This window comes from Pelophylax lessonae (assembly GCF_965119305.1).
Source record: "Pelophylax lessonae genome assembly, chromosome: 8".
In the NCBI taxonomy this organism is placed as follows: Eukaryota; Metazoa; Chordata; class Amphibia; order Anura; family Ranidae; genus Pelophylax; species Pelophylax lessonae.
The window spans coordinates 156995956-157011790 of NC_138775.1; the positions used below are offsets into that span (position 1 = coordinate 156995956).

Sequence of the window (15835 nt, forward strand, 5' to 3'; positions counted from 1 at the left end):
AAAGACCCGGGTATCTCCTCCCTCATCAGGGAAGCCTGGTCTGAATTTCTCGCCACTAACGCTTCGCCCGAGACCTCTCCCACCCTCCTTTGGGAGTCTGGGAAAGCAGTGCTCAGAGGCCGTATTCTTTCCTATGCGGCTGCATACAAGAGGAACATAGCCAAAGAATTTGTGGCGACCAGCTCTCTGCTGAGAGACGCTCAGGCGGCATTGCATGCTTGCAATTCTGCCGAGAACAGGGACCGGTGGCGAAAAGCCAAAGCCACTTTTGACGACTGGGCTGCCAGACGAGAACAGCTCTATGGAAATATCACTATTACGGAAATAAACCGGGAAAATTGCTAGCCTCTCTTTGTAGAGGACCCTTCACCCCGACACAGGTATCGACCCTCAAGGACAAGGACGGAAAGAAAGTCGAAGACCCCCAAGATATAAATAGAGTATTTGCCCAATTTTATAAGACATTATATGGACATGAACCCATGAATGAGGCAGTGGCGTCAGACTGGCTCTCGAAAGTGTCCCTTCCGCAAATTACTGAGACACAATTGTCCCAACTGAATGCGCCCATTGCCCTGGAAGAAATCCTAACAGCTATTAAATCCCTCTCTCCCGGCAAATCCCCTGGCCCTGATGGGTACACCCCAGAATTCTACAAATTAGCAGCGACTTCGATAGCCCCGACGCTACAGGCAATGTACAACTACATTCTTGACGGCAACCCATACCTTCCCACAGGTCACCAGGCACATATCAAACTTATTTATAAAAAAGGTAAAGACCCCACGGAACCAGGCTCATACAGGCCGATTTCACTTCTAAACGTGGACTCCAAAATGCTTTCAAAACTGATGGCGGACAGATTGGCGTCCATTATGCCCTCTCTGATCCACCCTGCGCAATCAGGGTTCACCAAAGGCAGATCTGCCACCTCAAACATTAGGAAAGTCCTCCTCGCTCTCGAGGCATCCAAAGCAGACCCGACCACAGACGCCGCAATTATAACCCTTGACGCCGAGAAGGCTTTTGATAATGTAAACATTCAATGGCTGGACCGAGTACTCATGACGGTAGGGTTCACGGGCAGATTTCTGCACTTAATCAGAACGATGTATGCACAACCGGAGGCTCAGGTGGTGATAGCGGGCATGACTTCACAGCCGTTCAGACTATTCAAGGGGACGAGGCAAGGATGCCCGCTCTCTCCATTATTATTTAACCTAGCCCTTGAACCGTTGTCTAGACTCCTGCTGTCCCACCCCGACCTTCACGGCATCAAGGTCGGAAACGAGGAGGTACGTACGGCCATGTTTGCGGATGACGTATTGATATTTACATCTGACCCAGGCCGGGATCTTCCAGTGATCCAGGCAGTATTCGCCTCATACCGTCAATGCTCAGGCCTTCGCATAAATTTCCACAAGAGTGAGATCCTGCCCCTTAACACCACACGTACCCCACTCTGGGCCAACTCCTCGACACTCCGCATAGCTGCACAACACATCACATACCTAGGGGTTAAAATAGGCCGCTTCCCTCACTCGATATACCACCTAAATTACACACCGGTAATAGACAAGATGTTGACAGAACTCAAGACCTGGTCAGGATTACCCCTCTCGTTTATGGGCAGATGCCATTTATACAAGATGGCCACTTTCCCTAAATTACTGTACCCGCTGCAGACGATACCCCTACTGCTGAAACACAGCGATGTGAACCGGCTGCACAAAGGGCTCTCGAACTTCATCTGGCAGGGCAAGAGACCCCGGATCTCTCTCAACAAGCTGCATTTACCTAAAAAGGACGGGGGGGTAGATCTACCAAACACGAGAATGTATAATCTATCTTGCCTCTTGAGAGGTTGCCTAGACTGGATAAGTAAGGAGTCCCGATACACTAATCACTCGCTGGAAACACAAATGGTGTACCCGCATGATTTGGCTGCTCTGCTGCACTGTGGGATGGGGGATCTCCCACTATCTCTCCGCAACAATATTTTAATTAGAGACACGGTGGCCGCATGGAGGGAGGTGAGAAAGAAACTGGGCTCTCCCCAACGTATCTCACGCCATTTACCCATCCACCGTCACCCTGGCTTCCCTCAGGCGCAGCAGCACTCGATCTATGCATTGTGGATCCGGCGAGGGATAACACTATTGTCGCAGCTCTTTGACATGAGTACTGGGCGTCCTCTGAGCTACCAATCTTTTGCTGAGAAATATGACCTACCGAAGGGTCACTATCTATACTTTAGACAATGTATAAGCTTAGTTAATGGCATTTGTAGCACTCCTCATAAACGATTCCGTCTGAACTTAGTGGACACTTGGCTTGATCAGGGTAAACACAGGATATCGCACCTTTATAAACCTCTACTTCAAGAACTGTCTCAGAAACTGACACACACCGTCGCCAAGTCCTGGAATAAAACGCTCAACTCGACACAAGCTCAATCCAAGGCCCTTCAGGGCTACCTGTGCACCAGGCGCTATATCATATGTGAATTCTGGAGAGAACAACAGTTTAAGATACTCCATGGAGCCTATTACCCACACATCAGATGGTCCAAGGACGTAGTGCACCACTTCTGCACTCTGTGTAAAGATCGCTACCCGTCACTGCTTCACAAACTCTGGCTTTGCCCGCGAGTGTCCTCGTTTTGGGATAAAGTCATACGATACATAGCAAGAGTAATTGGGGTGCAGCTCCCAAAAGACGTGTACCTCATGGTATTCAACTATATGGACAGTGCGGTCTCTGGCGGCTCTAAGGCATCCAGAGGGATCATTTCTCTTTACAAACCCTGGATAGTTACATGTCTCATGGTGGCGCGCAGGTTGATTTTACGCCACTGGCTGTCGGAGCTTCCCCCTACCATCGAGGAACTCACGTCTGATCTGACTGCTTTGAAAAACACCGAAATGGTGGGTACCCTAAACAACCCTCATCTGCCTGGAGCCATAAAGCCAAATAAGTGGACTCTACCTTCCCATGACCTTACTACCCCTGCAGGACTGCTACACACTCCTAAGAACTGACCTGAACCATCTACACTACCTTGGTGGACTGGCGCAAGCCTCTGACAAACGGTCACACTTACTACGTAGATTAAAGGACAGGTGATGCTAGGTCACGAGCTTGACAGTTATATGATGGATTAATACGGTCGCCTACAGCTAAACATATAACTATATGGTGTTTAATGTCACATCTATTTTATGCATGTTCCACCGTACAAATACCATAAGCAGGTGTCTCCCCCCTCCACACTTTCTGTTCAAAGCCTTTATCTCCTTAATATTCTTCTCCCCCCGCTCCATTTCCTCCCTCCCACCCCCCCCTCCCTCACACTCCTCACCCTCTTCCCCACACCCTGCATGTTTTACCGGCCTGTACCCCCCCTTAACTCACCCTACCCCCCTCCTCTCCTTAACCCCTCTGTTTAAGATGAAACGTTAATGGATTATCACCAGGTTGGATTGTCTATGTTTTCCTGGATTCTGAAATTCCTTGACATTTTGTTTCATGATGCCAGAGCACCCTACTTATGTTATGTGCGCTAAGCGTACGAGGTTTTTCTAATTTGTACCCTGTTAATGTTGCTCATCAACTGTCTTACAACTGCTGTACTGAGTTGAATTTCAATAAAATATTATTAAAAAAAAAAAAAAAACATATACTGACAATATAGTTTCCATGCAGTTGAAGATATTTACTGAATATGAATGCCAAACAATCCCAAAAGGTGCATTGTTTAAAAATCAGTGGGCAGGGCAAACTTCACTCTACGAACAGGGGAACATTTGTGTGGAGTGCTCTCATTAAGGCCCGGGACCAGGCAGAGACTGCAGTCATGTGAAAAATCTAACAATAAGACAGTCCCTGACTTAGAGATGAGCCTTCACCATATGCAATAAAATAACATACAGATTTCCTCTGAAAAGTGTTTTCTCCTATGTCACTACACACTGCAACTTGTATGTTACATTAGGAGGGATGTGTTGAGCCTGTGCCCACTCCACCAGTCCAGCGTACCTCTGTTATCTCACTTCCAGTAACAGAATTAAGTACCACTGTGTACCTAGCATGGACCTCATGTGTGCACATATTAACATCTTCACTTCCAGTACCTTGTGACGAGGTCATAGACCCCTCGTTACCGGAGGACCTGCACTTTACCAGGTACCACCTGGTAAAGTGCAGGTCTTCCGGTAACGAGGGACCTGCACTTTACCAGGTGGTAAAGTGCTAGTAGCTTTTTCTTTCACTTGGTTACCCATAGCGACTACACTCCTCTTGTCCTTGCCTTGTTGGGTTAACTCTTTTTGTAACGGTGTTACTTCATACCCCTTAGTGCTTTACAGACCCTGGTTCCTTAGATACATCAGAACCAACATGCACCCCTTTAAATAACTGCAGACCAGGATTAGAATGGTTAATGTAATTTTACTGAGCAAGTTGCTGCAGCATAACAATTCAATATAAACTTTGTCCTTGTCCCTATGTAGCTACAATAGTGTGGCAGCGTAGGCATACCTCTGTGAGGTGAGAGTCCATTTTGGCATTCTCAATGGCTTGGATGTCTTCGAAAGCCCAGTGTCTTCAGCAAACTGTAAGGCACAGCAGTTCTAATACCACAAGCAGAACAGAACCAACCAATTCAGCTACAAAGGGTCCTTGGACCTCAGCCTTCCCCCTTTTTAAAGCACAGGTGGGCTGGTTAGGACCAAAAAGCCCAGAAACTGAACAGTTAACCCTCTCCCCCAGCCTGGGCCAGCTGCTAAATTGCTAGAACCAACACATTTCAACCTGGCTACAGATGCCTCAGTATCCACAATGATTATTAAGAATTATCTTTCCAAGAAGAGCATTGAGCACCAAGGATTTCAAATTGAATTCATGCAAAAAGAGTTTATTCAATATTAAAAGGCAGCAGCATAAAAAATTACCTATGCAAAATGGTGATGTTTCAGGTCCAAAACAGCTCAAACGTGAATAAAATCTCAAACATAAAATAATCCTATAAGTCCATGACAGGGAATAGATTGGTGGACCAAGCTGCGGAAGACCATTTTGTGAATCAGGTATGATGACACACAATATCTCAATTAAGATTTCAGGTTCTAGATGACCAGTACCAGAAAGAAGGGGTGACACAAAAGTTAGATTTTTGGGTACATTGCAGGACACAGAGCATCTTCATATTCATAATGATAAGGTTATGCTGGCAAAAAGGAAGTCCCCTCCATGATAAAGGAATTTAGAGGTAAAATCAAAAATCTGACTTTATTTTCTGTAGAACCATAGATCGGGACAGCCACACTCCTGTATAATACCTTTTTTGTAGGAAAATCATTAAAGCATTGCAATCACAGTGAAAATGGGGGAGAAAGCTGTTGTCATGTTTCATGCTGCGCCAGTACTTAATCATAACTTTTGTCACAATTGTGTTATGATTAAGCACGCCATATATTTCAGTTCGTTACTATGCGTTTAACACTGTATATTTCAGTGCGTTACTGCACGTTGAACGCAGTATATTTCAGTGCATTACAGCACATTTGACGCAGCATATTTCAGTGCGTGTCTGCACATTAAACGCAGTATAGTTTCATGTGTTACTGCACATTTAATGCAATATATTTCAGTGGGTTACTGCACGTTTAAGGCAGTATAGTTTAGTGCGTGGTGCACATTTATCAAAGTATATTTTGGTGCACTACTGCACATTTAACGCAGTATAGTTCAAGGCGTTGGCGCGTGTTTAACACGGTATATTTTAGTACATTGCTGCATGTTTAACACTGTATATTTCAGTGCGTTAGTGCATGTTTAACGCAGTATATTTCAGTGTGTTTCTGCACATTTAACGCAGTATAGTTCAGTGCATTAGTGCGTATTATTGCAGTACATTTCAGTGTGTTACTGCACGTTTAATGCAATATAGTTCAGTGCATTAATGCACATTTAACAAAGTATAGTTCAGTGCGTAGGTGCACGTTTACCACAGTATAGTTCAGTGCGTCAGTGGAGTGTGTCTGCGTAGTAAGTGCTCAAATTAAAGTGCACTAAACAACACTTTTCATTGATTAAAGTGCATCCATGTACACATTTCCACATCTTTATTGCACTTTTTTAAGAGCCCCCCGGTCATGTTTGGGAGGCCAACAAGGAGAGGCAGACATTTCCATGGCACTGTGAGGGGGCCAGCAGTGTATGTGTCCACATGAAAAGGTGGACGTGGTCAGTCCTCAGGCAGGGCATTATTTCCTCTACTTAGTGATGTTGCCCATGCTATCCAGCCACAGCATGCAGAGGTGGTGGTGGACTGGCTTACTAAACCATCATCATTCTCCTCGTACTCCGTCACCCAAGCAGATATTAGTGCACAGTTCCCTGCATCTGCCAGAGTGGCTTATTCTGCCTCCTTGTCCACAGCTACTCCAGTCATAGCCCCACCATCAAACATGGAGGAGTCATTTAAACACAGCATCAGCCACTTACTCCTTGACGATGCACAGCCATTAGTTGGTTCAGATGTTGGTTCTGAGGTTGAGGAAGGTAGGAACATGAACCTACAGAGAGGGGAGAACACTGGTAAACAACAAATTGTCAGTCATGTTCCCCCAGCCGCAGCATATTGCCAGGTTGTCTCCAGTGATGAGGATGAAGGGGATGATGATGAGGTCACTGACGCAACTTGGGTGCCGGATAGAGCAGAGGAGGAAAGTGAGGGTGAAACACAACCCCAAAGAGGTAGCCATCATGGAAGAATAAAGAGCAGCCACCCTATTCTGCCAGATTGTGGAGCTGTTATCTCCCAGCCCACTTTGCACAGCTCAGCTGTTTGGACCTTTTATAGCACATGTGCACCCGATCGCAATTTTCAAACTTTGCCTCAAGCACAGCAAGTGTGGCAAAAACACCAGCCATTTTGGGTACTACATGCTTGACAAGGCTTTAAACCTTCCACCACTTAGAGCACCTGAAAGCCACACAAAAGGGATGCAATTCTGCTCCTCCTCATCTTTCCGGTCTACCCCCGTTATACCTCATAACTTTTTAGTAGTCTCCACTGACAGGGATGATGGTAAAGCTCAGGCTGTCCCAGGTCCTTGCAGCACTTCTGCCAGTAGCACACCACCAGCTGTACACTATAGCAGGAACATTTCTCTGTCCCATCTGCTGCAGCAAAAAAAAAGGAAAAAAAAAAAAAAACAGTCACTGACACCCACATGCCTAGCGTCTAAATTCAAGCTTTTGAAAGCTGCTGGCTTTACAACTCCTGCCTTTCCATCTGGTGAATTCTGCCCTCTTCCATTATTTTGCAGAATGTGCTGTACCACAATGGCAGGTTCCCAGTTGCTATTTCTTTTCACGTAAGGCCATCCTAGCTCGCTACCATCACGTGAAAGGCAATGTTGTGGCATCATTGCGCAAGGCAGTCTGTGGCAAGGTCCACGTTACTGCTGACATGTGGTCCAGCAAGCATTGTCAGGAGCGATATATTTAGTTCACAACACACTGGGTAACTCTGCTTGCTGCTCGGAAAGGATGCAGGACAGGGCTCAGTGCTGCAGCTTGTTGTGCCATTACGTCTCCATACAGTAAGTGGTGATGATGCAAGATTTGTCAGCTCTACCTCCTCCTCCATGCCGTCCTCTGCTGAATTGTCCAATGAACCACAAGTACCTCCTAAGCATTCAAGGGGCTATTTAATGAGTCAGGCTAAAAGGGTGCCATGCTTCAGCTGGTCTTTATAGGGGACAGGAGCCACACCAGAGCAGAGATTTCTGCAGGTGGTTCACACCAAGCCAGCTGGAGCCAGAAATGGTGGTGTGTGATAGTGGCACAAACCTCCTGTCCGCCCTTAGACAATGAAAATTGACAGATGCGCCATGCCTGGCACATGTCCTCAATTTGGTAATGCAGCGTTTCCTAAATAGGTACCAAGGGTTGGAAGATCTGCTAAAGCAGGCCAGAAGAGTCTGTAGCTATTTCAGGCAGTTATACACGGCCAGTGCTCGGTTGGCTGAAATTCAGCCGGAATTCCCCCTGCCCATAAACCGCCTGATTTGTGACATGCTCAGCAGGTGGAATTTGACTTTGCATCACTGCAGTTGCTTCATATGCAGAAGAGGGCCATCAACAAGTATCTTTGTCAGTATGGTACAACGACAGACTCAGGCTGGCTCAGCTTTTTTCCACACGCCAATGGCTGCTGGTACTGTAAAGGATGCATGTTCTGTACTGTCACCATTTGAGGAGGCCACAAGGATGGTGGGCCATGACAATGCATGCATCAGTGACACAATCCCTGTTGTGTTCCTGCTGGAGCAGACTCTGAGTGGCATTATGGACAGGGCACTTGAGGCAGAGCAGAGGAAGGAAGAGAAGGACTTGCTTTCCTCTCAAGGTCCACTCTATGCAGACACCATTCACCACGCCACAGAACACACAAGGAGAGAGGGAGGAGGATTCTGGCAGTTTTGGAGGCATTGAAGCAGAGCAAACATACATCAAACCTAAAGAAGTTTATGTAACGCCTTTCCCGACAGGTTTCAGTTTGGTGGAAAATTTTGTTTTGAGGCTTCTGTTGGTCAAGAGAGGAGTGGTGGAGAAGGGGGTACCTCAGTAATGCAATTCAAATTTTTTTTAGTCCTCAGTGCCCAGGGATGTCAGCTTCAACATTCCTTCAACAGCATCTGCACAGCATCTTCCATATCCCATCCGCAGTGTCAGACATGGAGTGCTTTCCGGTTGATGATCCACTTGGCTACTGGGTCATGAAAATAGATCACTGGCCAAAACTTGCCAGTGTGCAATTGAGCTGCCCTGCATGCAGCATGCTTTCCGAATGGGCATTCAGGGCTGGCGGAGGATTTGTGACAGTTAAGAGAGCGTGCCTGTCCACAGACTCTGTGGACCGACTGACATTTATCAAAACTAATCATTCCTGGATTAGCAACAGCTATCAAGCCCCTAATGCTGATGTCACTGACTGAGTTCTTTCTGGATCCCGAATCTCTGAAAGACTGTCTAGGCTGCCTAGCTTTGTGTGTGTTGATTTCATCTAGAAGAATTTTGATGGTGTAGCTCTCAAGGGCACAATTAACACCCAAGGGCCAATTTTTCCGCACCTGTTTGACAGTTGCATATCTTTTAAATTTTTGACAGCAAAGCAAATTCCTACTTTCATCAAGAGTACCTCTATAGGGTTAGGGTGGGAAGTCAGCACGACACCCAAAAACCAATTTTTCCACACATGTTTAAAAGGTGCATATTTTTTCAATGCTTGACAGCAAGGTCTATTCTTACTTTCATCAAGAGTACCTCTACAGGATTATGGTGGGAAGGCACCACCGACACTCAAAGACCAATTTTTCTGCACCTGTTACTTCTATCCAAAGTCTACAAAAGAGACACCATAATTTAACTAAAAAATCTCTGCCAAAATTGTGGCCTCATCCTACAGACTGGCTCCCCAAGCCATTGTTTTTAAAATAAAGAAAGCTTGCAGGAAAAATTTAATTTTTTTGGCTTTTTATATGTCATTATTGCTGCAGCATGCTCTATACAGATGTGCCACTTTACAGGCAGACTAAGAGTACCCCCCCAGGCACTATGTGCCACTTCACATGTATAGATGTGCCACTTTACAGGCTAAGGGGACCCCCAAGCACTATATTTGAAGGAATTGTTCATTTTTATTGTTATTTCTCATTTTTATGATTTTAGTTTAAGCATCAGTAGATCACTGCTCATTTAAAAATTATGTTTTTTACAAACTTTGGTTTCATTAATACATGTCCCCCAGAGCATTACTCGCACCGCCATAACCATTGTATACCCAATTACTTGCATATAAGCCTTCAAAACAGCACTTTTGATTTTTCCAGTTCAGATTTAAATGGGATTCCTTATTTGATTCTGAACGTTTGCGATGTTCGATGTGATGCAAAGTTCTGGCGAGAACCGAACAAGGGGTCGTTCGGCCCATCTCTAGTCTCCAGTAAGGTGACAGGGGCAGAGCATTGTTCCATTATCAGTAAACAGCGATTTTAAGGCAGGATTGCAAGATATTTTAATGAAGGCTATCATTTTAAAAAGATTGAAAATGAATTTTCAAATTACACTAACTTGTTTAAATATATGAGATTTAGGTACCTGGGTATAGATCAACATAAACTTCACCTAAGCCTGTAGGTATTGGTACTAGTAACTTAGCGTCTGGCCCAAGCTAGGTTAAGAGTCAACTGTTGCAGGCACCTGTGCTAAAAAAAGGGGATGGCTGAGGTCTAAAGGCCTTTTTCTTGTTCCTGTGCTGGTTGGTTCTGTTTGTATTATTGGGTCCGCTGCATCTTGCAACCTGTTGAAGACACCAGGACTTTTGGAGACATCCAAGTCATGGACAATGCCATAATGGACTCTCATCTCACAGAGGTATGCATGGGCAGAGACACTATTATAGTAAGTTTAGGAAGAAGGAAGTTATTCATTATGAACTGTTCTGCTGCAAGCTGTTCAGCAAAGTTACATTTACTGTTCTAAGCCCGGTCTGAAGTTATTCAAAAGGGTGCATGATGGTTCCGGCGAATCTAAAGAACCAGGGTCTGTAAAGCACTATGGAGTATGAAGCATCATTACAAAAAGGGTTAACACGGCAAGAGGAGGGCGGTTGCTATTGTTAACTAAGTGAAGGAAGAAGCTACAAGCAACCATTCATTAGGCATGGTGCCTGGTGCGGTGACAGGTCCTCTAGTAGCAAGGGGGTTGTTGTCTGGCTCCCTCCCCAGTGGTCAGTATGCAATAGAAACCAGAACCAAACTCATAGTTATAGTTACATAGTTAGTCAGGTTGAAAAAAGACACAGGTCCATCTAGTTCAACCAATAAAAAGGAAAAAAAAAACTTACGTTACGAAGATCTATGGCCTGGTCATGAGGTACGGGAAGTGAAGGAGTTAATAAATGAACACATGAGGTCCATGCTAGGTTAACAGCAGGACCCCATTCTGTTACTGGGAGTAAGGTAACAGAAGTACACTGGACTAGTAGAATGGATGCAGGTTCAACACTTCCCTCCGTAATGCACTATACAAGTTACAGTGTATAGTGACATGGGAAAAGTCACTTTTCAGAGGAAATCTCCATTTTACTGTATACAGTAAAGTCTCATCTTTAAGTCGGGGAGGTGCCTTTATGTTAGATGGTTCACATGACTGCAGGTTCTACCTGGTTCTGGGCATTGATGAACGTGCTCAGCGCAAAAGGTACCCCCATGTGCAGAGTGAGTAGGCCCCGCCCACAAGCCTATGTGCCTTTTATGGATTACACCAGTACAGCAGGCCCAGAGCACAGAGAAATTATTCAACGACCAGGTTTTAAATGCTTATTACAGAATAATAGTAAAAGATTTCAGCTCGGAAAGGAATCCTCATAATCATTCTTCTTTATGATCCAGGCATACAGTACATAGTGTTTTGCTAAACTCACTGGCATAAGCAAAGGCTTAGCATTTTTTTATTCTAATGCATTTACAGCAGTGAATTAAAATATTACCAAAATGTCTTGGTATGCTGATGCCTGGAGAGTTACTTGCACTGGAACTTAGGGGGCCAAGCCCACATCATGAAAAGCAACCTCACACCTTAATCCCCCCTCCACCAAATGATTTGAACCAGTGCACAAAGCAAGGTCCATAAAGACATGGATGAGCAAGTTTGGGGTGGAGGAACTTGACTGGCCTGCACCGAATCCTAACCTCAATCCGATAGAACACCTTTGGGGTGAATTAGAGAAGAGACTGCAAGCCAGGCCTTCTCATCCAACATCATCGCCCGTCCTCACAAATACGCTTCTGGAAGAATGGTTAAAAATTCCCATAGACACACTCCCAAACCTTGTGGACAGCCTTCATAGAAGAGTTGAAGCTGTTATTGCTGCAAAGGGTGTGCTAACACAATATAACCCTACAGACTAAGACTGGGATGCCATTAAAGTTTATGTGCAGGTAAAGGCAGGTGTCCCGATACTTATATATACAGATTATATTAGCAAAAGTATACTTTAATATAATACTCTAATATATACATATACATATACAGTGCTCAGCATAAATGAGTACACCCCATTTTGAAAAGTAAGATTTTAATTAATATCTCAATGAACACAAGAACAATTTCCAAAATTTTGACAAAAACTGAGTTTTATAGAATATGTCCTTAGCTCATTACATGAAAGTAAGGTTAATAATATAACTTAGATTTCAAAATCTTTAGTTTTACTCAAATTAGTTGATGGGAAAAAAAAACACCCCACAGCAAAAACTACTACATCTCGTATTTTGTATGACCTTTATGATTTATAAGGACAGCACCAAGCATTCTAGGCATGGAATGAACAAGTTGGTGACATATTGCAACATCTATCTTTTTCAGTTCTTCAAGAACAACCACTTTTAGAGCCTGGATGGAGAGTGATGCTCAACTTGTCTCTATCAGAATTCTCCATAGGTTTTCAATTGGGTTCACATCAGGAGATATACAGTGCTTGGCCACTGAATTTCACCCTGTTCTTCTACAGAAATGCAACAATGGCTTTAGATGTGTGTTTTGAATCATTGTCAACGTTGAAAACGTGCATGATGACCAAGGGCACGCAGTGATGGTAGCATCTTCTCTTTCAATGTAGAGCAGCAGTACATCTGTGAATTCATGACACCATCAATGAAATGCGGCTCCCAGGCACCAGAAGCACTCATGCAGCCCCACAGAAGGACATTTCCACCACCATGTTTTACTGTAGGTATCATGCATTTTCTTTGTACTCCTCACCTTTGCAACGCCATATAGTTGAAGGCTTCAGTTTCAAAAACATTTATCTTGATCTCATCTCTCCAGAGTACAGAGTCCCAGTAGTCTTCTTATTTTTCGGCAGGAGCCCTGGAAAATTCTAGGTGGGCTTTTTTGTGCATGGGCTTTAGGAGAGGCTTCCTACATGGACGACACCCATACATACCATTTCACTACTATATACGCTGTATTGTTTCACAGGATACAATCACCCCAGTTTGGCATTCCACTTCTTTAGCTAACTGCAGTGAACTTGCATGGCGAATGTCTTCAACCCTTCTCATCAGAAGATGCTCCTGTCGAGGAGTTAACCTCTGTGGACAGCCTAGACGTCACTGTGAGATGGTTGCAGTTCCATCTTTGTTACTTTTTTGTATCACTTTTGCTACAGTATTCTTACTGATGAGTAAAGCTTTGCAGATCTTCTTGTAGCCTTCACATTTCTTGTGTAAAGAAACTATTTTCTTTCTCAGGCCTTGTGACATTTCTCCTGCATGTGATGCCATTGCTGACAGCATGAAATGGAAAGGGGTTTTCGTAAGGCCCTTTTATAATTAACTGTCTGCTAGACACCTGTTTAATGAATAATTAGACTCACCTGTAATTGAATTCTTGTTCATTAGGATTTTGTTGTTTAACATTTAGATTTGCTCTTAAGACTTTCATTGGGGTGTAATCATTTTTATAACATGGTCTTGAATTAATTTGTTAGGAAAAAAAACTTTTTTTGCCTGCGCAAATTAACAAATCTTGGTTGCAATCAACGGCCAACATTTGTGGGAGTATTTTGTAGTATAGTGTCCTATGGAAAATGTTGATTTTGAAAAGAAAGTAAAGGTTCTTTGACAAATTTGTAATGTACTCATTTATGCTGAGCACTATATATACATATATATATATATACATATATATACATATATATTTATATACATATACACATATATATATATATATATATATATATATATATATATATATATATATATATATATATATATATATATATATATATATATACATATACATACATACATATATATATATATACATATACACACATATACATATATACATATATATATATATATATATATATATATATATATATATTAGCAATTTAAGGCAAAGGTTCCTTTTGACAATTACAAATAAATAGAAAAATCCATGTAGGCATTTGAAAATAAAATATGCTTGTTCACAATACAGAAAATAACATGTGCATCATACATAAATGAGCTGTTATCTTCATCTTTCACAAAATGAATGGTTTGACAGTGCGATGATTTTTATTTTTATGGGGATAGTATTATCACTTGAAAGAAGATTTAATCATACAAACCCATGCTAGCAATTATACTGTGGACTGGTAGCCTGGATGGGCCATGATAGGATGACTTGTATCTACGTAATTTTTCCAACTGTTCATGCTGTTTAAAAGCAGAATTTTCCTCTTTGGTCACATGGATATAAAAGCAAGTGTCAGTAGAGCTCATGATGAAGCGCGGCCCTGGGTTTAGCAAGATGTTTTTGTTATCCTCTCTTCTAACACCGGTTAGGCAGACACCAAATCTAAAAAATAAGGAGGGCAGCAGGGAAGCTGTAAGATGAAAAGGCTTTGACATGCTAATCATACAGGAGCTTTATGAATTCTATTACAATACACAGAAATGAGAATGCTGCACACTAACCTCCAAGCTCAGATAGTCCTGAGATCTAGTTCTGTTCTACATTCATCTGGATTTGAATGGAATAGCACTGCAGACATTAACACAATGTTCAACGTATGGAATCTTTATAAGCAAAGATGATTGCAGTTTCTCGAAGATGTTAAAAAAAATTCAGCTAATGTAAAGGCCAAGTACCCTAATGAAGGAGCCACCAGAGGTAACAATCTCTAGTATTTGCCACAGAGATGCTGTGAAAATATCTATATTGGGGGGTCAGCAATCTACTGGTAGATCGCGTCCAGTTTACTTGTAGATTACGGTCTGGGCTTGCTGACCCATCATCCCAGAGCATCAAACAGAATGTAATGCAGAGGAACTACTTGTAAAGTTGGAGTTGTAGTAGGAAGCAAGAGCCGCATAAGCCAATGCCTCCTTTGTACTGCTGGCTCCTGTCAGGGCCTGTGCTTCCACTAGGCGAACTAGGCAGCCGTCTAGGGCGCATTGCAACCTAGGGGCGCAGCCATGAGTTGGCACTCTCTGTCCATCATGAATGATCCTTGTGAGCTGAGGGGAGGGGGCGGCAGTGGGGGAGGAAGAATGGACAGAGGAAGATGCCAGGTGTCTGGGACAGTGGCTGAACTACCAGGCCCTGGCTTTCAACCACTGTTGGGGGGGGGGGGCTCAAGAGGCAGGAAGGGAGCCCACAGGAGTGCTGCCTGCATGATGATCCTCTTTGGCTGGAGCTGAATGGTGTAAACCCTGGGCAGGAAGTGACTCTCTGCACTGAGCTGGTGTGCAGCCGTTCATTTCCCTGGGTCGGTATTAAGCAGGAAGCGGAGGAGAGCTGAACCTTACCCCAAGCTTGGCACTGGAGGGTGGCACCTTTACTGGAGCAGAAATGACGAGGCACCGGAATGGTCTGAGGAGGTTTGGGATTAGGGACGTGCGGAGTTCTCGGACTGCTGCTTCTCCCTTCACCAGGATAATAGTATAGGGCTGCTTTACACTGATGTGATTCTGTCTACCCACACTGCGAGTGCAGTGCAGTGTACCTGTGGTTTTCCTGAGTTAGTGGCGCTTAGCCAAAGACTTTCATTATATCCTGTGGGTTTGGAGCACTTCCTGAAAAGCACACCAAAACTCTGAGTTTTGGTGCACTTTCAAAAAGTGCACCACACCTGCAGGGTATATTAGAAGTCTATAGCAAAGCACAGCTAGCCCAGAAAATTCAGAGATTCACTGCTTTGCACCCATGGTACAGGTTAACCGCAGCACAGTAGTCTAAAAGCAGCCTAATAAGGGGCTCAGGGGGT

At 43.8% G+C, this 15835-nt stretch overlaps 1 protein-coding gene across 4 annotated transcripts in view; it reads right to left on the minus strand.

The window, feature by feature from the left end:
• Window positions 1-15835, minus strand: part of LOC309561721 (potassium channel subfamily T member 2) — a 1381641-nt gene that overhangs the window by 563715 nt on the left and 802091 nt on the right. For all 4 annotated transcript variants that reach the window (XM_082265711.1, XM_082265712.1, XM_082265710.1 and 1 more), the window contains one exon: window positions 14195-14424. In XM_082265711.1, the coding sequence (XP_082121837.1) occupies window positions 14195-14424 (230 nt within the window). The remainder of the gene's footprint in view (window positions 1-14194; window positions 14425-15835) is intronic.